Below are 26169 nucleotides of genomic sequence, written 5' to 3'. Positions count from 1 at the left end.
TCTGTAGTGCAAAATGAGGGAAAGAAAGAGCTACAGCAACTGCACAGTAGCACCCAACAAGCCGCGTGTGCCTGCACTCACTGTGAACATAAACTGCTCACAGGATTGACTGACTTACAGCAAACTTTAGATAAGCAACTTGATAAACCATCTCAATTCAAATTCAGTTTCACAAGAAAAACAAGGGTTGAGGGTTTGGGTTCTAATTATTTTTAATCTAGAACCATAAAATATGACAAATATTTTGTATACTCTATATGACAAACTCAGAGTTTACAAAATTTAACTGTTTTTGTTTTTCATTAAGGCACATATTTATGGAGCACATTGTGATGTTCTGACACATGCACACATTGTGTAATGATTGCGTTATTTAGTATATCCACCACCTCAAACATTTATCATTTCCCTGGGATAGGAAGAGTCTGAATCCACCTGGTGGTTACTTTGAAACATGTAATGTAGCACTCCGGCCATCCTCTGGGCCTCAGAACCTGAACTATTCCTGCTGTTCACTTGCAACTTGTGCCCCCTGACCAGGGTTGTCCACCTGCTCTCCACTCCCCAGCCCCCAGTCCACACTCTTCTGCTCAGTACTTCTGGGAGACTCATGTGTCCAGCCTGCACATAAGTGATATGCTGGGGCACTCGTCTTTCTGCTCCTGGCTCACTTCCTCCAGAGGAAGGAATGTCCTCCAGTCATGTTACTACGGCAAATGACAGGTTTTCACTCTTAGGGTTGAGTGGCATTCTGTGGAGTGCCTGTGCCACAGTGTCTCCATCCACTCATCTGCTGGTGGACACTCCGTGACTCCACACCTGCTGCTGAGGACGTGCAGCAGTAGGAGTGCAGGGGTCTCTTCTGTGCACCGACCTCCTTCCTTTGGCTGTGGGTGCAGGTGGGCTTGCTGGATGCTACGCAGCTCCATCTTTAATCTGTGAGGCACCTGCCTGCTCCTTGCACAGGGCTGTGCTGGCTCACCTGCTCCCCAAGCTCCCCTTGTCCTCAGCAGCACTTGCTATGCTGGTCTCTTTGACAACAGATATTCTAGCAGGTCTGAAATGATCTCTCCTCTGGTTTCAATTTGCATCTTGGTTTATAACATTTGACTTCAACATCTTTCTGAGGCAAATGCAATTGATATTACAATTAGATGATAGTAGAATTATAACACAACAGGAAGAGAAAATGGTATCAGCTGTTTTTTCATTAAAATGTCCTTCCAGGTCATGAAGAGCAGAAGTGGTATGTGCACATCATGGTCTCTCCCGTGACTTCTCATTCCCTCTCTGCTGGCTTCATGTGCTTTACTTCCAGAGACAGCCTTAGGCCACTCACAGTGTCCACCTGCACTTTGCAGGTGCCAATTATTGTGTTAGTACTTTGTTAAAAGGTCAAGAATTTTAAATGTTCTGCAGTTACACACTGTTCTTCCCTAAACCCCGTTATTTGCAAGTATTATCTCCAAGAAGTTAAGGTGTTTAATGAATGCATATCTTCTTTAGTGTTTGAAAAGAAGACCCTTCAGTCTATAAAATACGGAAAATGGAAATATATGTCTATGGCATGTACATAGAATTCCAATCTATATATCTCATTTTCACACACACATTAATCTTTATAAACAACACTATAATAGGGTATATTCATGACTAAAGGTAAAATGCCCAAAGCATATTTGCAAATGATCACAAGTAATATATTTTTGGTATGAGGTTGAACCCTGTAGTGACCTGATAATCAAGATTGCTATTTCTTCTTAAGATTTTGAGGAGTAGATCTGTGTAGAGAAAGGGGTAGTCAATAGCACAGCAGCCTGAGGGTCTCCCAAGGGCTGGGGTCCCAGTGCCCCTGCTGGGCAGAGGGTGAGGGTCAGTGGGAGCCAGAACAATCTATGTGGATGTGGACAAGCACCTTGCCTGGACCCGAGTCAGAGAAAAATCTTGTGTGACTGTCTGGGATGCGTCAACTGACCGTAGTGCTCCTGCTGCCACTCAGAATAGGTGCTTTCTAACAGACTGTGGATCAGAACCCGTCCTACGTTAAATGCTCGGAGCCACTGCTGAAGGACAGCAGTCATTCTCCAGTCTTCATTTCTAACCAGCTGTTCTACCTCCAACAGAAAACGTGGTGGGCAAGCAGGTGTGTGTCACATTAAGGCACCCCTCAGCCAGCTGGCTGTGACTCCCCACGGAATGCACACCCACAGAGCACCTAGACAGCCACTGGCTCCCGCTGCCGCCCAGCCCCTGGCCAGCGCAGGCCACCTACCATCGCAGCTGGGCAAGGCATGGTTCCACTGATGGTTCTGCTCGCAGACCAGGGGCTCCTCGTCGCTCAGGGTGTACCCTGGGTCACAGCTGAAGGTCACAGTGGACCGGATGCCAAAGTCCCTGCCATGCCGTCGGCCATTCACAGGGATGCCTGGGTCCAGGCAGGAGTCCGTCTCGAGGGTCACACCTGGAGGCACAGAGACACGTCACCACGGGAGGTTAGCTGAGAAGGTGTGCGAGCTGTGGAAACACAGCATGCTCTCAGACACAGTCAGCAGGAGAAAGCGTGCAGCTAAGTGACCCATTACCAAGTTGATTATCAAGAATCCAACAATCCATTAATGTAAAAACAAGGTTTCTCAAATATGTGACTCTGTTTTTCAAATTAGAGAGATTCATATCAGTATGCTATTTACCAGAAGATATCTAAATAGTACAACCTTGAATAATTCATTAACCTCTGAATTTTACTTTTCTTCACTGGAAAATCAATGAACTGCTAAATGAAGGCCAGTTTTCTCCCTCCACCCTTCGCCTTTACTTTCATGATCTATGTCATGAAGTCTTGGCAGTCATACTGTAACTTTCCTATCTGTGCACACACACAGGGGTGGATACTTAGCATGCATCTAAAACTACACTGGAGTTGATTTTCCAAAAATGCATTCCACAAGTCACACAATTTCAAAATCTGCACTGAAGTCAGCCACTTTTGAGATGGCTCCGATTAGCCCATACTAAAATATGTGCAAAGATGAGAGCTTCACCAGGTAAAGTAACTAGATCCAGTCTCCAAAGAGTGTCTTTATTCCATTTCACATTTCTTGCCTTCTAGAATAGTACATATTTTAAATCATGATGAAAGTTAGGGGAAAAAAAAAGAATAGCATTACTATGTTCCCAAATGCCAAAAATAGACTTGCTGCTGCTATATATCACCCTTGGTAATGTTTGGAACACAAACCATGATCTGAAATATTAGTAAAAAAAAATATTAAAATAGTTCCAATGTTCAGATGGTTAAGTCCCCCATGGTCTCTGGGACACTATATTTTACACCTACATTTTAACAGAGTTTGAGGGGTGTGGCTTATGAACAGCCTTCCCTCCTAAGCCTAGTACCTGAATGCTAATTCTGGGTGATTGTTTAAGTAATAAGTGATGAGGGTGATAACTCCTGTTGGTATAGTGAACTGTGGCCCAGGGGGCAGTGGGACACGCAGGAGCTCAGCGCTACTCGGCTGTGGGGAGGAATCCGCCAGCAGGGAGGCCCAGTCGCTGCTGCTGCTCCCAGGCCACGGGGTGTGCAGGGGGCAGTGTGCTGGTCTTGCTAGGTGGGCTCTGAGCACAGCGTGATTTCCAGGGAGGAGCCACTGGAGACTAAGTCCACCCACAGGGCAGTGACATCAACCACACCATGACACAGGGCCCGGTAAGAGCTCTGGACCCAGAGCTTGGGAATCCCAGGTGGGCAGCAGGCTGTGCTCCATCCTGCTCTGGGTTTGGACCCCCAAGTTTTACCCTGAGTCCTTCCTACTGGCTCCTTCTGCTTTATCTCCTTTTCCTGTCATAAATATGATGATGAGTCTCCTAGACTCGGCGTTCTTTGAGTCCTTTTAGCGAGTGATCAAACCCTAGAGTGGTCAGGACACCTCGGACGGGGGATCGTATCTGGACTGACCGAGTGCAGACCTGGCCCTCTGCCGGCTTTGTGCCTGACCCCCGTGGCCAGCACTGCGGTCAGTGCTCTCGTGGTTGAGTTTTCTCAAGGGGTGGATGTGGTGGTGGGTGGAATCTTATGAAGGGGAAAAGAAGTAGATTTAAAAAAGAAGAGCAGACGCCAAGATGGTGGAGTAGAGAACCCTCTCTGGCGTGTCTCTGAGTGAGTGTCGGACGTTCTCCCTCACAAGGGCTCTCCCTGAGGAATCTAAGCTTCATGGAGCCTGGGACAGGATTTTAAACAGCGGTCTGTCGCAAGTCCAGCCCAGGACGACGGGAAACTGGAGTCGCACTTTGCGAGGAAGCCGGCCAACAGCCTGGAGCTGGGCCCCGCGGAGGAGAGGCAGGGTCCCTGGTCCTTCAGGGCTGGAGCGGGTCAGACTGCGACCGCGTCACCCCAGGGCACCGGACCGCGGACCGAATTCTGGACATAGCGTGGGAACAGAAGAGCTCAGCTCCCTCCACCTCGCTGGTCGGTCGCCATCGTGGAAAGTCGGCCTCATCAGCTTTCGGCGGGTGTAGCAGACAGCGCCATGTGCATGTGCGCAGGTGTGAGCAGCCCCGCTCCCCCACCCCCAGCTCTGATGACCCCAGACCTTCCTCACCAGCTCCCGGTGGGCGAGGCTAGCAGAGGGAACACCACAGAACACCCACCCCCCAGCCGTGACGACGGGTGACCGCCCCACACAGACATGGCACTCAGTTGGTCAGGAGCCCGCGGCCAGGGCGCCACCTGCCCAGAGTGAACCCAGGGCTGCAGACAAGAGAAACGTCAACTGGGGCCTGGTGGCCAGGAGCGGGGTGGGGGATGGAGACCCGGAGCAACCCAAAGAGACGGGATTGGAGAGGCAGCCGCCAGGGGAGGGAGAGCCGCCTCACACGGATGGGCAGACCCAGCCTGGAATGCACAGCGCCCCCTACTGGAAGAGAAGAAAACAGAATTCCAGGAGGGCGTTTTTTTTTTTCCTTTTTCCTTCTTTCCTTTTTCCTTTTTGTCTTTTTCTTCTCTGTTTTCCTGTCTCTTTTTTCATTCCTTTCTCTCTCTTTCCCCCCTTTTTTATCTTCTGCTTTTTTTTTTTTTACTTTTCTTCCTCCTTCTCTTCCTCTCTCAACCTTCCAAGTGTTACTCTTTCTACTTCGTGTAATTTACTAAATGCAAATAGGTGTTTGCTTCTTATTGTCCTCCCATGTACTGAACTACCCTAAAATACCTCCTGTCTATTCTCCTGCTAATAACCCCCTTCATGAGAGTTCTCCTCCAAGGTAGCTAAGATATATTAACCCCATACCCTCACAGCAGCATAACGTCCTACACCTGACCCTCAGTTCTCTATATGCCCACAGAAACTGTATGCCTTTTATGAAGCTAATGAATATATTTTAAATCATAATTGACTCCAACATCTCTAGACATTGAGACTGACTATAAATATATTAATAACAAGAACTAGCTCATAGATGATGTATAGTTGATATTGGGAACCGTTTACATTGCCTCCCATCACAAAGGAGAGATCTCAGAACTCTACAAGAGCAATACAGATCTATAGGGGAAAAACAACAACACAACAGTCACACAATGCTGGAAAGAAACGTGAGAAACATGAAAAGACAAGGAAAGAAAGGACCACAAACAACGCAGGTCAATTCAACATTAGAGGAGGTAACATCTACAGCAGAAAGAATGTCAGATAAAGATTTTAGGATATACATGGTTCAGAGGATCTGGAGATTCCAGGAAGACTTTAGACAGCAAATGCAGACAATGAAAGATCACTTTGACAAGGAATTACATAAAAAAAAATCCAAGAAACAAAACATCAACTCTACAGGGACATAGAGATTATACCAAAAAAAAAAAAAAACCACAAAAAAAACATAAATCCTGGAAATGATGGAAATAACAAACCAAATTAAATACTCAAATGAGAGTATCACCAGCAGAGTAGAACACTTAGAGGATAGAACATCAGACAACGAAGACAAAGATATCATCTCAAAAAGAATAGACAGCACATCGAGACTGATAAGAAACCATGAGCAGGACATCCAAGAAATATGGGATAGCATAAAGAGACCAAATTTAAGAGTTATTGGGATACAGGAAGGTATAGAGGTCCAAACCAAAGAAATGAGCAATCTGTTCAATGAAATAATATTAGAAAAATTCCCAGACTTGAAGAATGAAACAGAACTCCAAATCCTAGAAGCCTATAGGATGCTGAATGTACAAAACACACAAGAGACCCACACCAAAACACACTATAATGAAGATGCCCAACATAGAAAATAAGGAGAGAATTTTAAAAGCCACAAGAGAAAGGAATTAGATTACATTTAGGGGTAAACCAATGAGGTTAATGGCTGTTCTTTCTATACAGACTCTGAAAGCTAGAAGATCTTGGAACAACATATTTCAAATGCTGAAAGATAATGTCTTCCAACCAAGAATCTTGTATCCAGCAAAATTAAGCTTCAGGTTTAAAGATAAAATAAAAACCTCCATGATAAACAAAAGTTAATAGAATTTGCAGCTAGAAAACCAGCGCTTCAAAACATCCTTGGCCAAACATTTCATGAAGAGGAAATGAACAATAACAATGAAAACCAACAGTGGGAGGTAGTACAGTAAAGGAAAAACTAATCAAAAAGGAAAAACAAATCAAGTTTAATGACAAAAATAAACAAATATGGCTGGAAGTACAAACCATATCTCCATAGTAACCCTAAATGTTAATGACTTAAATTCACCAATCAAAAGACATAGGCTAATAGACTGGATTTAAAAAAAAAAAAACCTACAATATGCTGCCTACAGGAGACTCTTCTGATAGGAAAAGACATCACAGACTGAAGATGAAAGGTTGGGAAAAATCATACCACTCACATGGACTGTGGAAGCAACCAGGGGTGTCCATACTTATCGAATAAAATAGACTTCAAGCCAAAGTTAATCAAAAGGGATAAAGAAGGACACTACATACTGCTCAAGGGAACTATACACCAACAATACATAACAATCATTAAAGTATATGCCCCAAACAATGGTGCAGCTATATTCATCAAACAAACTCTTCTTAAGTTCAAGAGTCAAATAAACCACAACACAATAATCATGGGTGATTTAACATACTTCTCTCACCACTGGACAGATCTTCCAAACAAAAGTTGAATAAAGAAACTGTAGAGCTCAATAACACAATTAATAACTTAGACTTAACTGACATATACAGAATATCTCAACCAACATCAAGTGGATACGCTTTCTTCTCAGCAGCACATGGATCCTTCTCAAAAATAGACCATATACTATGCCACAGGGCAACTCTTAGCAAATACAAAGGAGTAGAGATACTAGCATAGAGATCAGATATTTATCTGATCAAAATGGAATGAAATTGGAAATCAATGATAAAATAAGGAAGAAAAATTCCTACATCACATGGAGAATGAACAATATGCTACTGAATGAACAATAGGTTACAGAAGACATCAAGGAGGAAAGTAAAAATTCTTAGAGGTAAATGAGAACACAGCCCCAACATCAAAATCTGTGGGACACTATGAAAGCAGTGACTAAGAGGAAAATTCATTGCATGGAGTTCATTACTTAAAGAGGAAAAATCCAACAAATAAATGACCTCACACTACATCTTAAAGCCCTAGAAAAACAAGAACAAATCAGCAGCAAAAGCAGTAGAAGGCAAGAAATAATTAAAACCAGAGCTGAAATCAATGAAATCCAAACAAAAGAAATAATTGTAAAAACAGACAAATCTAAAAGTTGGTTCTTTGAAAAATTAAATAAAATTGACCGACCCTTAGCCATGCTAACAAAGAGAAGAAGAGAGAGAACCCAAATTACTAGCATATGTGATGAAAAAGGCAATATCACAACAGACACTACAGAAATACAGAAAATAATAAGAAATTATTTTGAAATCTTATACTCTAATAAAAGAGAAGATAGTGAAGGCATAGATAAATTCCTTAAGTCATATGATCTGCCCAGATTGATTCAGGAAGATATACACAACTTAAACAGAACAATATCAAGTGAGGAAATAGAAGAAGCCATCAAAAGACTACCAACCAAGAAAAGCCCAGGACCGGATGGATACACAGCTGAGTTCTACAAGACCTTTAAAGAAGAACTAATACCAATACTCTTCAATTTATTTTAGGAAATAGAAAAAGAGGGAGTACTTCCAAACTCATTCTATGAGGCAATATCACCCTGATTCCAAAACCAGAAAAAGACACGTCAAAGAAAGAAAACTTCAGACCAATATCTATAATGCACATAGATGCAAAAATCCTCAATAAAATTATGGCAAATAGGATACAAAAACATATGAAAAAGATCGTGCACCATGATCAAGTGGGATTCATCCCTGGGATGCAAGGTTGGTTCAACATACGGAAATGAATAAATGTAATTCATCACATCAATAGACTTAAAGATAAGAATCATATGATCATCTTGATAGATGCAGAAAAAGCATTTGACAAAATACAGCACTCCTTCATGTTCAAAACACTAGAAAATCTAGGAATAACAGGTACATATCTCAACATTGTAAAAGCAATCTATGCTAAGCCTCAGGCTAGCATCATTCTAAACACAGAAAAATTGAAGGCATTCCCTCTAAAATCTGAAACAAGACAGGGATGCCCTCTCTCACCACTTCTATTCAACATAGTTCTTGAAACACTGGCCAGAGCAATTAGATGAAAGAAATTAAAGGAATAAGTATAGGAAAATAAGAACTTAAACTAGCACTATTTGCTGATGATATGATTCTATAATTAGAAGACCCAAAAAACTCTACCAAGAAACTTTTAGAACTAGTAAATTAATTCAGCAAAGTAGCAGGATATAAAATCAACACCCATAAATCAAAGGCATTTCTGTATATCAGGGACAAATCCTTGAGAGGGAAATGAGGAAAACTACCCCATTCACAATATCCTCAAAAAAATAAAATAAAATACTTGGTAATCAACAAAAGAGGTGAAAGATCTATACAATGAAAACTACAGAACCCTAAAGAGAGAAATAGAAGATCTTAGAAGATGGAAAGATCTACCTTGCTCATGGATAGGCAGAATTAATATTGTCAAAATGACCACACTACCAAAAGCACTTTACAGGTTTAATGCGATTCCAATCAAAATCCCAATGGCATTCTTCATAGAAATAGAAAAAGCAGTCATGAAATTCATCTGGAAAAATAAGAGACCGAGAACAGCTAAAGCAATCCTTAGCAGGAAGAGTGAAGCAGGTGGCATCACTATACCAGACCTTAAACTATACTACAGAGCAATAGTAACAAACACAGCATAGTATTTGGCACCACAACAGACTGGTAGACCAATGGTACAGAATAGAGGACACAGAGACTAACCCACAAAATTACAACTACCTTATATTAGACAAAGGTACCAAAAGCATGCACTGGAGAAAGGATAGCATCTTCAACAAATGGTGCTGGGAAAACTGGAAATCCATATGCAACAAAATGAAATTGAATCCCTATCTCTCACCATGCACAAAAGTTAACTCAAAATGGATCAAGGACCTAGGAATCAGACCAGAGACTCTGCCTCTAATAGAAGATAAAGTTAGCCCTAATCTTCATCATGTGGGATTAGGCCCCAACTTCCTTAATAAGACTCCTATAGAACAAGAATTAAAACCAAGAATCAACAAATGGGATGGATCAAACTAAAAAGTTTCTTCTCAGCAAGATAAATAATATGTGAGGTGAACAGAGAGCCTACATCCTGGGAGCAAATTTTTACCCCTCACACATCAGATAGAGCACTAATCTCTAGGATATATAAAGAGTTCAACAAGATAAGCACCAAAAAAATAATAAGTCAATCAATAAATGGGTCAAGGAACTGAACAGACACTTCTCAGAAGAGGATCTACAATCAATCAACAAATATATGAAAAATGCTCATCATCTCTAGCAATCAGAGAAATGCAAATCAAAACAACTCTAAGATATCATCTCACTCCGGTCAGAATGGCAGCTATTATGAAGACAAACAACAATAAGTGCTGGTGAGGATGTGGGGAAAAGGCACACTCATACACTGCTGGTGGGACTGCAAATAGGTGCAGCCAATATGGAGAGCAGTATGGAGGTTTCTTGGAAAGCTGGGAATAGAACCACCATTTGACCCAGCTATTCTTCTTCTCAGACTATACCGAAAGGACTTAAAAACAGCATACTACAGGGACACAGCCACATCAATGTTTATAGTAGCACAATTCACAATAGCTAGACTGTGGAGCCAACCTAGATGCCCTTCACTGGATGAATGGATAAAAAAAAAAGTGGCATTTATACACAATGGAATATTACTCAGCACTAAAAAATATCATGGCATTTGCAGGGAAATGGGTGGTGTTAGAGCAGATTATGCTAAGTTAGCCAATCCCAAAAAAAACAAATGCCGAATGTCTTCTCTGATATAAGGGGGGTGATTCAAATGGGGGTAGGGAGAAAGAGCATGAAGAAACTGTGCAGCAACCCTCTCAAAGCACATGGAGCACAAGGGCACCACTGTGGGGGGTTCGCAGGCTCAGAACACGCAGAACAGAAGTGCAGGTGAGCTCTCGGCAGAACCTTGAAGAGAAGGTCTCCCACCCTCCGTCAAGACTTCCAGAAGGTTCTTCCAGGTGAGTGGTACCTACAGCAGCCCACGCTGTCTCTGGGCACTGCTGATAAACTAAGTCAACCTTACTTTTTGAGTTTTAGAGGGAGACAGTGCCTTTATTTTATTTCTACGTGGTGCTGAGGATGGTGCTGAGTGCCCCACACTGCTAGGCAAGCGCTCCCCCTGAGCCGCACCGCCAGCCCCTAAGTGAACCTTGAGCACGTAGGGCCCGACTCCTGCAGCACTGACGTCTGTACAGGACGACGCAGGGGTCCGTAGGCACGGGGGGCCATGAACAAGAACGCTCACAGCGCCAGCACTTGGGCTGAAAGGCTGAGGAGAGATGAGTCCCGTGGCTGTTTTTAAGGGGCATGAAGATTCGACCTAGGCCATCCCTGGGTCAAAGGAGCTGTCCTTGTAAGAGTGCGTTGGTGGGCAGGTGTCCTCTCACGCGTGCTGGCTTCCAGGTGCACTTCCTCCCTCGGGCCCCGGAGGAGCCTGACTGCACATCAGGGTGGCCGCTCCAGCCTCCGCGGGCTCTGCTCCTGGCTCCTCCCTTCTGCTCCCCCTCCGTCCCCTGTCGGCTCCCTCCCGGGGTTGTGTGTGTCTAGGACGGTGCTGACACAGGACTCCTGGGTACCCCACGTGCCTCACTCACCACCTCGGGGCTCCCCTGGACACCCAGAGCTCCCGCCGGCACCACAGGGCCACTGAATGGCCACACCCAGAATCTGGCCCCGAGAGCTGGTGCTGGGGAATGCTGCCCAGAGACTGCCCTCCACAGACCTTACACACCAGGCTCCAGGGCAGCTCCTAGTCTCTGCCACCCGTGGGAGCAGCAGCCGGGCACGTGCGGCCTGGGACACCACCATCTGCTTTGTCTGAGAGCCGCAGGCCACACAGCCCGACCCTCCCAGCAGGTCTGACTCCTTCCTTATCAACATGCCCTTCCCTGAATCACTGGGGTCGTCCATGTCTTTGCTTCTCTTGAAACAAAAGGCTGGTCAATACTAGGAGTGGTGGCCAGCCAGAGCCCAGGGTGTCACCTCTGTGTTGGGACTCCCAAGCAGTGTCCATGTCTAACCAAGAGCACGTAGAGGAGTCGTCCAGGGCCTTCTGGGGGACCCCCAGCAGGCCCCTGCAGGCAGTCTGCAGGTGCATCCTGGACCTCAGGAAACAGCACGAGGCCCTTTGTCCTGGGGAGCCACTGCCTCTGCAGACAGAGCCACCTCCTGCTTTTCCCCCAACCGGAGGAGGAGAGGCTTTCCAGATCCCTGAGCCTGGAACCTTCTGACCCATGCATGTCACTTTCTGCCAATGCACCGTCCTGGTGACAGTTTTCTTCTATTATGTGAAGAAAGAAAAATGTCAAACTTCCTTGCTCCGAGGGGCAGCTCCAGGTCCTCCTGTGCACCTCGCTGAGGCAGAGCTTAGGTAAAAACACCAGCTCTGGCAGTTCTTCCAAGGTTGTGAAGACAGCCGTGAGACCCAGCTCCCTCTTAAGCCAGCCCACGGTGTTCTACTCTTGCATCAGTGAGAATGAAAAGCAGATAGAAACCTGTGAGCACACTTCCTTCCATTCAGTTCCAGGAAAAAAAACAAATAAAAGCAACTCGTTTGTCTGAGCTAAATGAGCATATGAAATCACTTCTACTACCTGCACGTGGCCATTAGAGCACAAGGGTCACAAAGTAGGCAAAATACTCTATAGCTACTCAAGTAGAGAGAGGGAAGGCACAAACTTTGTGATCCTAGTTACTGGAAATACCCTAGTATCTGGAAATACCACTAAACTTTCCCACACCAAAGGTCTAAAACAGGGTATGGGGCGAATATGAAATACTCTGCTCTTCAGTTCTTGGGAGTTTTCTGAATCCGGATGATCGCAATGTGTACATAGATCATTTCCTCAGAAGAAGTGCTACCATACAGGAATGTGCAACGGAGGGAAGTGGGGCATTTTCTAGTTCTTAAATTTTAAAGGATATTACTGTGAAATGAACGCTACAAAGAATACCCAGTACCTTTGTATCAGGTTTGAAATTAATCTGTAAGTTGTTAGCCATTGATTTTCTTGCCATGAGATATGAGCATAGTATGATTCCTTTTTTATCAAAAGCATGCCCAGCTGTATATTGAGCCGAGTATCTTGTGTGCACTTGTGCGAGGGTAAGGCAGAGGAACATGCATGACAGGGGATTAGTTCAGTTCCAGCTCAGATGTACTGGATAAGGGCAGACAGAGATTTGCAAAGGAAAGGGGAGGTGAGAGAAAGAAAGAAGATTAAAAGGCAGAAGGATTAACATCCATGGATTTAGAAAATTATATATGGACATAGGGAAATTATATAGTAGCAATGACATTAGATTTAGCTCACTTATTTTTAGATAAATTGAACAACCATGAGATTCCTACAATATAAACGTGTGGCTCCTTCAGGCCCATGGTCACTCACTCCTGTCCCCCGTGGGCCGGGAGCGTGGAGCCCATCCAGAGACCCCCTGCTTATTGGGTTTTATATTCATTGCTGTTGAAATTGTGTCCTCAGGGAACACCCGCCCTTCAACTAGATTCCAGAGGATGTTTATGTAAATGTGACCCCAAAATAATATAATGAGTGGATCTCATAATTTTAGAAGCTAAAATCAAGAGCAGATTTTTGACTAGAGGAAACAGAGCGGAAGGAAGCCTTTCTGCCTGGAAGTCCTGTTAGCACTGCAGAAACACTCGGCCACCGGCCGGCAGGTGGCAGGGCCAGGCGGGAGTCCCTCCTGCCCCTTTGTCACAGGCTCGGTACCCAGGGAGATGCTTCGGCAGGTCCGAACAGAGACACACGTGCCACACAGGCCCTAGAAACGGGCCCTGTCCACCCGGGGCCTGGGTGGGCAGTTTTACTGTCATGTCCTAGAATGCTTCAGGCCAAAGGGACCTTCCTAATGATCAAAGCGTACCATTGCCCTCTGCAGTGAGGTGACAACACACTGAAGTACTTTATCACTGTACCTCGGAATGGACAAGCCATAAGTATTTGGGGGAGTGTCAGGAGAAAACCCCCAGGCGCTCCGTAGAGATTGGGGAGGAGGCTTGGCGGAGCCGACAGGGTCACCCCAGCGGATGGTCCTCTGTAGGGTGGAGGACAGAACATGCCCGGGGCCCCAGGAAGGCCACTTACTCTCGTAGTGGATGAGGAAGCCCACGCTGGAGCGGCTGCTGTCGGTGGTGAAGAGCAGGTACAGGAAGCTCCCCGTGCTGACGAGGAACTGGGGGGCCTGGGTGCCGTGGTATTCTCCAATCAGTGGGGAAGAGCTGGTGGGCCCGTCCCTGACTTCCAGAGTGTCGTAATTGACTTCCGTCTGGAACCTGTGGACGTGCATCATGTCAGGAAAGACGTTCAGGCTCCGGTCCTTACAGACCTCTCCTAGCACCCTCATCTGTTAATTAAAACCCCTCACATACCAACGTGAATGAAATATTCAAAATCATATGTGTACATGTAAGTATACACACACATATACAAATGTGGAGACACATATCACGTAGGAATGAGTGTGTTTTTCTGGAAGAAACAGGACACTCTAACCCCCGCCCCCCCATCTTACATAACACTCTACCTTGTAACATGACAGATAAAAATTAAGGTCCTTATTCAGCTCTGATTCAAAACCCCCGTGAGAGAAATGTCAGGTGAATAGACAGATAATTGTCAATGGTTTTGCATTTTAAAAGTGTTTTTCACGATTCCCTGTCTGACACCATCACGGACACCTTGGAACAGGCACACTCAAGTGAAATGATCTCCTAGAGGAAGAAGGGACTCAAAGTACACAACCACATTAGGTTCCTTTCCTGGACAGAATCCTGTGCTTTTTTAAGTGGCATGAACAGGACGCTGGACTAAGCTGAACTACTTCTCAAACTCAAAAGCTAACTTTAGTGATTTGAAAGAGCTTCCGACAAATGCTTCACTTCCTTGCGCTTCCAGGGAGTCTGGCTGCAGTTCCATTTATATAAAGTCGCAGCCACTTGGGTCCCCTTAGACGTGACGCTGGTGCCATTCCAGGCACGGAGGTAATTTTCTAAATGGCCCGTCTAGTCCTCCAAGAGCTAACCTGCTTTCCAAGTGTCTGGTTCTGCTCTCAGGGAGCAGCTGAGGCGTCATAAGCCTCTGACTCACTCGGTAATAGGAGCCAGAGTCCTGGGAAGCCTGTGCCACTGTTCTCCACTGGGATTGTCGAGGAACAGGAAGCTACCTTCGTGGCGCGGCACACATCGGCCCAAATGGCATGAAGCCAAAGGTTCTGCCCTGTGTATCATGAAGCAGTGCAGACTTCTCTTAGTGAAAATGCACACTGATCCATATTCTCCACAGCAAGGTAGCAGCCCTGGAACCTGCCCTTCTACAAGAAGCAACCAGAGGACCCTGCATCACATGGCCAGGCCAGAACAGACTCACAGGCTGGAGCGTTGGGGAGCAGGAGGTGCCAACTTTGTCTTTTAATCTAAAGATTATGATTCCTCAGATGTTTGAGCTCAAATTCCAGGAATCTGGATAAGAGTGGAAGCCATCGCATCTGAGGGGTCCACATGCACGCTGTTATCTCCTCCTGGTCTTCCCAAGAGCCAGGACTGCTGTGTGACTTCAAGAGTCACCTCAGAGCAGAGAACCCTAAGCACTCTCATGGCCCAGCAACCTGACTCACATTGCATGACAAAGTCACCCTCGTGGAACTGCAAAGCACATGGACAAACTCATCCCCCCAGGGGGACTCCACTGGCCAATGAGCAAGTCCACACGCACTGTGTGGCTCATCCTTCAGGAGCCCGGCAATGCATCTCTGGTGACTGCCACTGATGTTCCAAATATCAGAAATGTGAGGTACTTGCACGGGGAGGGTGGCAAAATACCACCCTGAAATAACACAAAGTAGATCCCCCTGGGGAACCCGGAGAGGCATTCTGCTTCAGGCCACTGGGCCAGAGTGTTGATAGACTGTGCTGAGGAGCGGAAATCACTGTCTTTACTAAATGATTTAGGTATGGCCTTCTGCTTTAGCAACCCCTATTGAAAAGTGTAAGCATTTATAGGTAGCCACGTTTAATTTACTGAATATATATTGAGATACTGTTTTTCAAATGATTAATGTTATTTGCAGGAATCCACTCTCAAAATATATGAATCAAATTTTCCCCTATTTCTAAGGAAAAATCTACTGAATGTTATCATCCAACCTAATAGTGGAAAAACAACAATTTTGAATAAAAATAATTACTAAAGATGGCAACTATAACAAATATTTCCTATGTTGATATCAAATTCTTAGAAAATTACTAGGAAAACAAAACAGGAAATAACCTCATGAAGTTGAGATACTAGAATATTCTGGAGGCAAAAACTCTGAATGCAATCTAGTCAATAAGGTCATCACGAGATAAGTGCGATGCCATTCAGAGGTGTGAGCTCAGAACTTTACAACAGTCCTTCCCTGCATTTCAAAGCCTATGGCTTGTTTCAAACCAGTTTAATTTTTAATCATCAGATCAATTTCAATGTTGAGTGACACGGGAAAGCACCTTATCTCACAGAGCCTGAATGGCATGCTTACTTTTGCAGATTATTAAATCTATACTCAAGGAGCAAAGCCACACTGTTCTCCAGTGACAGCGACGCCGTGGGCAGCGTGGGCAACTGATGGACATCTCATCTGCTGCATTTGCCCCAAGGTTCACTCTGGACATTTGACAGTCTCCAGTTATTGACAGCTGACATCAGAACTGGAGAAGGCCTTTTCTGTGCTGCCCCAGAGGGAAGAGAAGGCACCAGAGGGACAGGGGGCTGTGTCCTGTGCCACCAAGAACCTGGCAGAATTACTCCACTACAGGCACCAGCTTCAGGACAGGCTCCAGGGTCAGCTGGGAGGAAGCCACCCAGGATGGACTCCAGGGTCAGCCCCGGTGGGTGGGAACAATCACCCAGGAAGCTTCTGTGTCCACAGCTAACTTGGGTTGGGAGGACGATGCTCGGGAAGGACAGAACTGAAGGGATAGTGCCTAATCCTGTTGGGTCAGCCCCTTTGGAGGACCAAAGAACTGTCACCTTGAAAGTTTTAAGATCCACTAACTTAAAACATGGAACAGATATGGGTCCCAGGACCAGATGAAGGACAAGGCTCATCTTACCTGTCAAAAGTGATTTTGATAGAATGTCCTGGTTTTGCTTCAATGATCCATTCACAATTCAAAGAGTCTTTATAATATCCTGGCCATCCAGGAGGCAAAATGACCCCACTTGAGGCTGTCAGATGTCCACCGCACGGGGCTAAAGGAAGATGCACACCGTCAGGTTCAAGTAAATGTGGGAGGTCATGCCATAGCCACATGGCCATCAAAATAGGGACTGCTTTCCAGGCATAGATTCAGTACTTCCAAGTATTAAGGCAACACCCGTTGCTAAGAAGGCCCTGAGTTGATTGAAACTGAGGTCTGTGCCTTGCACGGCTGGTTATCTGCCCTCAGAACTAGGCAGAGTGCTCCTCCTTGGATGATCTACATGGGAGCGACCTGTCTGGTCCTCAGGAATCTCCTGGCACATGCCACTCATAGCCATCTTACATGCATTAGGAATTCAATAAGCATCTACGGAAGATGAAATTTTAAATGACCTTAAATCTAATGATGAAAAACCCCAAGACATGTGAGCTATTGTGTTCGTATGTATATACGTTGGGTTGTGTTCGTATTGTTAAAATTACTTGCCACGTAGGATATTAAGTTGTTGGCGCATGTTAAAAACAAAAGTGTGAACTGTAACAAGCACAGGGTTAGGCTGGGCCTATCCTGAAGCAGCAAGTGGCAGACAATGGTCTATAGTTACAAAAGAAAAAGGGAGGGTTAAGAAGTGTGTCCCCGGGCTGTGTGAATCCCCTGTCACCCGCAAGAGTCCTCAGAAAACAGCGACCCCTGGGTTAACACTGCAGGGAAGAACACACATCCACCTGGCCACACCGCCTTCCACGTTTTGCATACTCTTTACTGCTCATCTCCCCTGTGAACTCATAGGCAGCAGGTATGTGAAAACGTGTAGTTTAAAACAGACCTATCCTTTTTGGAGTGCGATTCCTTTGGTGGAAAAATGACCACATATATTGAAGTGCTAAGAATGTCTTTCCCTTTCATCCAGATTTTGATGCCCCAGTGAACTCCGCCAGGATAAACAACGCGCTTTTCAACAAACCTGGCTTTGCTGCAGGGCTGGCATTGCTTACGTGAGCTGAGTTATTTCTCTAAGGACCGTTTCCCTGAGGCTCCCAACCATGTGTGTGTTACCGTCTTCTCTCCTGGTCCCCTCTGCAGAATCTCAGGGTCCATCTATTACTGGTGCCGGCAAAGTCCCCAGGTCTCTGAGTTTATCTATTCTAATGCATTCCTTTCCGTATCTTTCACTCTGGGTACCGAGCTCCATGCTGCAGGTTGTGAGCCCTGTGAGCCCCGTGGTGCTGGCTCTGCTGCTCCACTTTGCTGTAGTGGAAGGTTTCTCCCCCAGGATTTCCAGGCAGTGTAGAATCTGAACTCTGAATTTCTATTTAATACACAGCTATGATTTAGAGAGGACTTCTGGATGTTAGGTGTGTGCTTGTGGTTCTGTTTTGATCATAGAACCTCAACTGGAGCATTGTTAGTGATGTGGTCTGCATTTGTTTTAATTTGTGAGGGTTCATTCTTGGCCAATCATTTAATTGATTTCTACAAAGGAGGCTGGAGGGGAACGGGAACCCCGAGTGTGCTGTCGGGGACCTGAGGATCGTGCACACCTCTTCAGTCGAGTTGGCGGCTGTTCCTCGCGGCCCTTGCACTCTCTGCACTCGACCTGCTTGCTGTGGAAGCTGATGGCTTCTGAGCAGCAGGCTCTTGGTGGGGACCTGGGTGGCCATGCTACCAGAGCACACCTTCCTGCCTTCCCTGAGACCCTGCTGTGCCCAGGGAGTGGGTCTGGGGGCAGAAACACTTTCAGATCTCCCGCCAGGACTCTTCCTTTCTCTGTTTTCCAACTGAAGCTGGAGTTTTCACTTAGCTTCACCTGGTGGGGCTCCTCCTAGTAATGGAGGAACGCAGAGCCTCTGCTCAGGGTTAATGTGCTACTTCCCCTTATCTCATGTCCTGCTACTCCCTGTGCTTACAGGGCCCTGTCCACCAGTGTGCCGAGAAACAGGCCCCCCCTGCAGCTTGTGACGCCTCTGCCCACAGCCGACTGTGGGTAACCAGCACAGAGACAGCCAGCATGGTGGACGAGGCAAGAGCCTGTTCTCTGCAAAGTCTTGCTCATGAACTCAGTCATGCCTCACAGCCAGCCGTGGTCTACACAGCTAGAGCAGTGTTCAGACAACATCAGCTGCAGCACCATTCCTGTGACCTGCGTGAACATGCCACGTGTGCACATCCACTTAATTATAAAGGCTCGAAAACCACCCTCTGTTAACATTTTATAAACATAACATGTAAAATTATATGTTTGAGATGAATTATTAAGATAGATTTAAAAATAAAAGTCCCGCTGTTGTATCCTTGCCCTTCACTGTTCCACCAGGGTGGCGCCCAGAGCCCCTGAATTCTTCTAACAGTTGAGGAAAGGAAGGAGGGCATCTTCCCAACTGCTGCAGAGCCACTTGCAGGCCACCACAGGGCCTAGCTGGAGTGTCTCCTGACGGTGGCAAGCCACCCAGCGGGTTGCTCAGGCTGGACAAGGGGTGGCCCTGGCTGGGCTCTGAGAGTTCAGTGTCCCCACAGCTGGACTCGGCTCTGACCCCTTGGAGGTGAGGACTTGGGAAGTTTCCCTAAAGCAGTGCAGGAGGACAGCCGCCCTGGCTGGCCTATTTATTTCCTAGTTACATATTAAAAAGAAACAGGTTGACTTCAGACAACTGAGGGAATGACCCAAGAGGAAGAAAACCCTTCCAGCCACCATTAACACGTGAGTGCCCAGCAGTCTCCGTCTCCCTCTCCTGAGATGCTGACACGTGTCTGTGTCTTCAAAACCCTGTGAACACGAGTGCTCGTGCCCCTGGTCTTTCCCATGATAGCAACTCAGGATCTCTTTGGCCCGTAACCTTGGTTAATGATGCTCGACCCCTGGTCTAGGTACACGTCTCTATCCACTCAGCGGCTCCCTGCTGTTGGACATTTAGTTGTTTCCAACTTGTCACTGTTTAGAAAAGTTCAGCAAAAAGCACTCATCAGCAAACATTTTATCATACTATTTTATGATACTAATCCTAAAATATAAGCTATGGGCCAAAAGACCAGAAAGATGCTAAGACTCAATATGAATTCACGCCATGAAGGTGCAGTTTAACCTCCTCAGTGCAGAGCCAAGAAATGCCAGCCTCCCCCACTTACCCACAGTTCACCTCTTTAACTCATTGAAAATCTGGGCAATGCTCGAGAGCAAAGGGGCATGCTACTTTTGTTTTTACTTGTGCATTTCTTAGGGATTCAGCAGAGATAATTTTAAGACAAGGTTGCTAAGCTCATTGTGTAAGACAGGGAGGATGGGTCAGGGGCCTGAGGCAAACGTTTTTAAATGATCAATAATGAAGGGCCATGAGGTCCTGCTCCTTATATTTTTTCCTCTGGTCTTATTACAGGTAAGTAGACCAGAAATATCAAGAAGAAAATCAGGTATTATTCATATGAGCTTTGATGAAGAAAGCAAATCATTAATTAAAACCACAGTGTTGTCATGGGTTGAATTGAGCCCCCAGTTCCTCATCAGTGTCCCACCCTCCCACCACACTCACTGATGGTGTGTGGGCACAGGAGCACGTAGGTGCAATTAGTGAAGGTAGAGGAGGTGTCATGGGAGAGAGGACCCTCTCCCAATACAACAGGGGGCACGGACACAGTCAGATGCACACACAGGAGAGCTCCTCTGGAGCATGTGGCCAAGGTCACGTGATGTGCTGAGGCCAAGGAGCACCGGAGCTGGGGCTTCCTGGACACACCCTCCCTCCCACGCTCCAGAGGACAACCACCCAGCCAGAGCCTGGTTCCAGGAAGTGAGGCTGCACTTCCTGTGCTTCGATCCCTCCCGTGTTCTGGCATCTAGGAAACTGGAACCCGGCCTGTCTGAAGGGAGAGGCCAGGAGGGCTGAGGGCAGGCCCACCTTCACAGCGAGGGACGGTGGCACTCCAGACCACGTTCCCGTCCTGCAGGACGCAGGTGATGGACTCGGAGCCCTGCGTCTTGACAAAGCCATCGTCACAGTGGAAGGAAACGGAGCTCCCGAGCAGAAACCTGTCGCCAAAACGCCTGCCATTGACAGGGATGCCGGGGTCATGGCACTCATTCTGACCGAAGGCTGACGGAGGAAAGAGAGAAAGAAGCAGAACCAAGTGTCTGAATCCCAGTTACGTGTATTAAGAAACAAGGAAACAGAACCCATTTATAAGGCAACTGCTTCCCCAGATTTCAGTTATACCACCCATAGATACGGAAATACACTGAATAAGTGGGATATCAGGATCTGTAAGCGAGAGCACGGATGGATGAGTAGACCTGACTATCATCTCTGCAGCACTTGGGTTGGAAGAACACTTCCTGTGCACTTCAAAGAGAGACCAGGGACACGGTGGGGCGGGGGGAGAACTGAGGCTCAGGGCACATCTGCTCCAGGTAGGGGTCAGCCCGAGGCCTAGCTTCCGCCCCTCGGCAGATGCCCTGATACTGTAAGTGAGTGACTCTAACCCTCTATCCCAGAGTTGCTGTGGAACTACATCATTACCGGGAATTCTACACACCGTACCTAAGAGAAGCAGCCAGAGACAAATTAGTGTTGCTCATATTTACTGTTTAGTTTTAGTCTTTCTAGAAAGCATTTAAGGAGTCGTCGTTCTTCTATAAGATTTGTTTTGCAGATGAGGGGCCTGAGCCAAAGAGAAATTAGCTATCTTGTCAAAATCCACTACATATCTCCAAGGGCCAGTGTGCTGACCCTGGCTCCTGACCACCAACGCCGTGACCCTGGTTGTCACACTCTGTTGTTACAAGGAGGATGCATGGATGGGTGGAAGGAAGGAAGATGGAGGCCGGGAAAATTGGAAGGAGGGCCAGGATATGAGATCCAGCACCCTGTGATGGGGTGACCCAGAGACTAACCTAAATACCAGAACAGCGTTATGTCATTTTGCTACTCTTAGAGCCTTGATAATGATCACATAGCTTCAGAGGACCTTCAGTGTTTGTGATGAAAACGTGGCCAGGAGCTCACTTACTGGTGTACGTGATGTTGAACCCTCTGCCGGTGGTGGAGTGGTCCGACTGGAATTCCAGGCGCACTATGTGCCCACTGCTGGCCAGCTGAGCGGGCACCTCATTGCCAGAGAAAGTACCAAGGACAGTTATATCAGAAATCCCATCATCTTTGACTGCCAGAAAGTCAAACTGAGGCTCCACGTCAAAGTCATTGAAGATGAGGTGAATTCTGCTTCCCGGCTCGGATATAATCAGCCAAACGCAGTTCATGTTGTTGCCGTATTCCTCTGGGTAATTTGGGGAAAGGATGATCCCGGATGATGCCGTGAAGTTGAAGAAACAAGAAACTGCGGAGACAGGAATATATTTTCAAACAGTGTTGCATGACCCAAGAACTGCCCCTTGGCCCACCTTGCAGGTGGCCACAATGGCCGGCTGCCGTAAGACCAGTCACCTGGAGCACAGTGTTTCTCTTTCCACCTATCTCGTTACCTTACACAGCACAGCCAGGGACTCTGCCTAATTCCGCAGAGGCTTTAAAATAAACATGATCCCACTGAGTTGGTTAAAAATGTGTGCTAGATATTGTAATTTCTAGTTCAGACTTTCTGCCTCCAGAGGAACAGCATTAGTCGTTGGTGCCAGAGGAGCAATTGTGTCTGCTCTTCTGTGATAACTTTTTAGTTATTTATTTTCTTTTAAGGTGCATTTTTTTTCCAGTTGTTTATCTAATTTTCTTGTTGGTTGTAGGCAAAGATTAACAATAAGTAATGAGAAAATCGAATTGTGCTGTCGTTGGGCAACATGGAACTCCTCTGGATACTTGAAGAACGTGTGCTTCATACAAATGGTGAGCACCTGTTTCTGTTTGGGTGGCAGCAGCTGCCGTAAGGCCTTGCTTTTCTCCACATGACTCCACACCCACTTCCACCATTGCCATTTTCACTGTCAATTAAGTCAACCTTCTAAGTGGCCGCGAGGCCTCTGCTGCAGCTTCGACGCTGTGCACACGGGAGGAGGGCGGTTGTCCGCTGAGGTCCAAACCTCCTGTAGCACCATGCTCCCAACAGCCACCCACTAGTGCCCAAGGCTGCACAACATACTACTGTGGTTTGGGTCTGAAATGTCCCAACAGGCTCAGGTGCTGAAGGTGTGGTCCCCAGCTGGCGGCACAGTGGAGGTGATGGACACTCTGGGAGGTGGGACCTCCTTTTGGAGGAGGTGGGTCTGGACATGACATGGAGGATTTATTTTGTCCCTGGGTCCCTCCTCTCTTCTCTCTCTCTGCCTCCTGGCTGTCATGAGGTGGATACCCTTCACCACCACCGCCTCCCACCACCACAATGTCAAACCTTGCCTCCACAGTAATGAAGCCAGCTAACCTTGGACTAAAACCTCTGAAACTGTCTTTCCTCCCTAAGTTGATTGTCTCAGGTGTTTTGTCACAGCCATGAAAAGTTGGCTACCACAATCACTGGATCATAGAGTCTCCATTGCTGCAACTTGGTCTGACTCAGCACCTAGCGGGGGCTCTCAAGGGCGACAGTGGTATGTTCGATCCCTTGGGGTAGAAAGTGCTCAGCTGCACTTCTTCTGGCAGCAGACCTGGTTTTAACAGGGACAGCGGAAAGCTGGTGTCTGGGAACGCCCCTCGGGCAGCTGCCTCCCCAGGGTCTCTCCTCCCGTGCTCTGCCCTGGGCCCTTGCAGGACAGGAACTCACACACGCAGCTGGGCTTGTTGCCTGACCACTGGTTGTTCTGCTGGCAGGTGATGACCCTCTCGCCCACCAGCTCGAAGGCCGCCTGGCATTCAAAGGTGAGCGTGTCTCCGTGCAGAAAGCTGCTGCCCACCCGCTTCCCGTAGGCGGGGATGCCAGGGTCGCCACAGCCGCCCTTTTCAATTTCTGAAAGTGGGAGAAACAAACAGACCATTAACATTATACAACAAACACTGTTAACTCCCAAGTTCAGGCTTCTTTTTGCTCATCTAAACTTCATTTTCATAAATGATTCCGGAAAGATACGCAATTCATCCAACAATCGCAGAACATGAAGAAGTTGCGAGTTGCCTGGGAGAGGAAGGTAGGAAAGTGACTGTCCTATAAGACACCCAGGCCACACAGATGTGCTGACATTAACAGGTGCGTCTTGGGGGCACCTCCAGCCTCCGTCTGCAATCCGTGCACTAGAACGTGACCGCTCATGTGGGCCTCATCCGCAGGCTTTTCACTATTAACACTGCAAACACGAGTGCTCTTTCCTTCCTGAATATTCAGATCAATGTGATCTATTTGACACTCTTTTCCTGAAACGGACGTCAGAATTCATTCGTGAAGCAGGAAGAATATATCTATGGTCTTCAGATAACAAAGTGCACAGAATGAAACCGCTTTTCATCAACACACAGCTGCCATGGAACACGGACCACATTTCACACCCTGGCCAAGACCTCAGACATACTGGCCAAGACGTGCTCCTTACTCAATCCCTCCACAGTGCTTTTGAAAGCCAGCTGCATGTTAGGTCCTCTGCTAGGTGACAGGGTGGTGGGTGAGCAGGATGGCCCTTGCTCTCACAAGGGACATCAAGAATTAAACAGAGCATGCGGTGCTGACCAGGTTCCCTCCTGAAGGAGCCCAGAGGGCTGGGCAGGGGGGGAGACAGAGGAAGCACAGATGCCCTGAGGGAGAGGCAAGGCCCCCTGGAGGGGCTGCCTGGGCTGCTCCTTGCCTGTGCTAAGTGATGTGGGCCAGGGTGGCAGGTAGGCCACCCTGTGGGGAGGTTAGAGCAGAGGCAGGACAAGACTGAGTCCCCCCAGAGCCAGCATGTCCCCAGGAGAGCCATACTCCAGGAGAACACCATCAGGGTCTCTGTTTTAATGCTTTTTTAGGTGTTTAGATTTATTTACTTATTTATCCATCACCTCATTCATTCATTCATATGAGCATTTGTTTGATTATCTATTGATTTTTCTCAGATTCAGCAAATTCAAATTTCTGTTTTATTAGCAATGGCCACGGTTTGTCCTTGGAGACGCACGATGAACTGAGACCCACAACGTAATGGTGTTGAGAGGTGATGGGACACTTAAGAGCTGGCGAGGAAGTTGTGTGGGACTGGTGTGGTCATGGCCAGACTGGACCAGAGACCCTGTGAGTGGCTGTCTGTGTCAAGGCCTCCCTCGGTGGTGTCACATATGACGCGCCCACTGGCCCCTCCCTTCTGCTGCGTCACACTGCTGCCGTGGCTGTCTCCCCCAAACCTCGGGCCTTTTTATTGTTGTTGTTTTTTATCTCTGATGCCCAGCCCACAATTTCTTCTTCTTCTTCTTTTGGTACCAGGCACTGAACTCGTGGTCACTCGACCACTGAGCCCCATCCCCAGCCCTGTTTCATATTTTATTTAGAGACAGGGTCTCACTGAGTTGCTTAGTGCCTCACTGTTGCTGAGGCTGACTTGGATCTTCCTCTCTCAGCCTCCCAAGCCGCTGGGATTACAGGCATGTGCCACTGTGCCCAGCCACAACTTCTTCTAATAATGAAATAAACTGTGGCAGTTTTTGCTGACAACATTTACTCTCTTAACTCCAGGAACTCCAAAGAGCTTTCAGAAATAACAGGCTGTGTTTGACAACCATGCGGCTGCAGGGGAGGGTCTCTCTGCGTCTCCTGCTGATCTTGCATTTAGCTACTTGCCACCAAAGGTGCCAAGCTCCTCACCCTGCAGCTGGCACAGACCCGCATCTGCCAGCACACCCAGGCCAGCCACTGCCACATGGTACGGGGTGAGGTTCCACGTAGCTTTTGCCTTCAGTCACACATGAGTGAGAGGATCCCATGTCTGTGCCCGTGACGCTTCATTTGGGAGGGGTTGTTGGGACAGCTTTCATTTTTTACCTCCTTATACACAAAATGCTACTATTGTCCCAAACAGTGATGACAAAATTTCCCCTGAGGGTGGTATTGCCCTCAGGTTAGAATCCCTGCCACCACTTCAGGTTTTTTTTTTTTTTTGTACTAGGGATGAAATCCATGGTGCTCTACCATACAGCTACATCTCCAGACCTGTTCTGTTTCATTTTGAGAGAGGGTCTCATTATATTGCCCTTGGTGGCCTGGAAATTGGGATCCTTTTGAGTAGCTGGAATTACATGATAAATTTTATGAAACATTTATTTTTGAATATTTTAAAAGTACTTTTATTAGAATGACATGTGTTTTAACATTCACCTCTAATAAATTTTATTTTTATTTGATATT

The 26169-nt window shown here is 46.7% G+C and overlaps 1 protein-coding gene across 2 annotated transcripts in view; it reads right to left on the bottom strand.

The window, feature by feature from the left end:
• The window catches only part of Csmd1 (CUB and Sushi multiple domains 1), a 1636907-nt gene that overhangs the window by 311316 nt on the left and 1299422 nt on the right, over window positions 1-26169 (bottom strand). For both annotated transcript variants that reach the window (XM_048792812.1, XM_048792813.1), the window contains exons 13-18: window positions 23632-23814; window positions 21931-22257; window positions 20823-21017; window positions 16843-16981; window positions 13838-14025; window positions 2273-2461 (exon numbers count right to left, since the gene is read on the bottom strand). In XM_048792812.1, the coding sequence (XP_048648769.1) occupies window positions 2273-2461; window positions 13838-14025; window positions 16843-16981; window positions 20823-21017; window positions 21931-22257; window positions 23632-23814 (1221 nt within the window). The remainder of the gene's footprint in view (window positions 1-2272; window positions 2462-13837; window positions 14026-16842; window positions 16982-20822; window positions 21018-21930; window positions 22258-23631; window positions 23815-26169) is intronic.

This window comes from Marmota marmota, unplaced genomic scaffold (genome assembly GCF_001458135.2).
Source record: "Marmota marmota marmota unplaced genomic scaffold, marMar, whole genome shotgun sequence".
Classification (NCBI taxonomy): domain Eukaryota; kingdom Metazoa; phylum Chordata; class Mammalia; order Rodentia; family Sciuridae; genus Marmota; species Marmota marmota.
The sequence above is the reverse complement of the archived record's forward strand: the minus strand, read 5'-3'. Positions and strand labels throughout refer to the sequence as shown.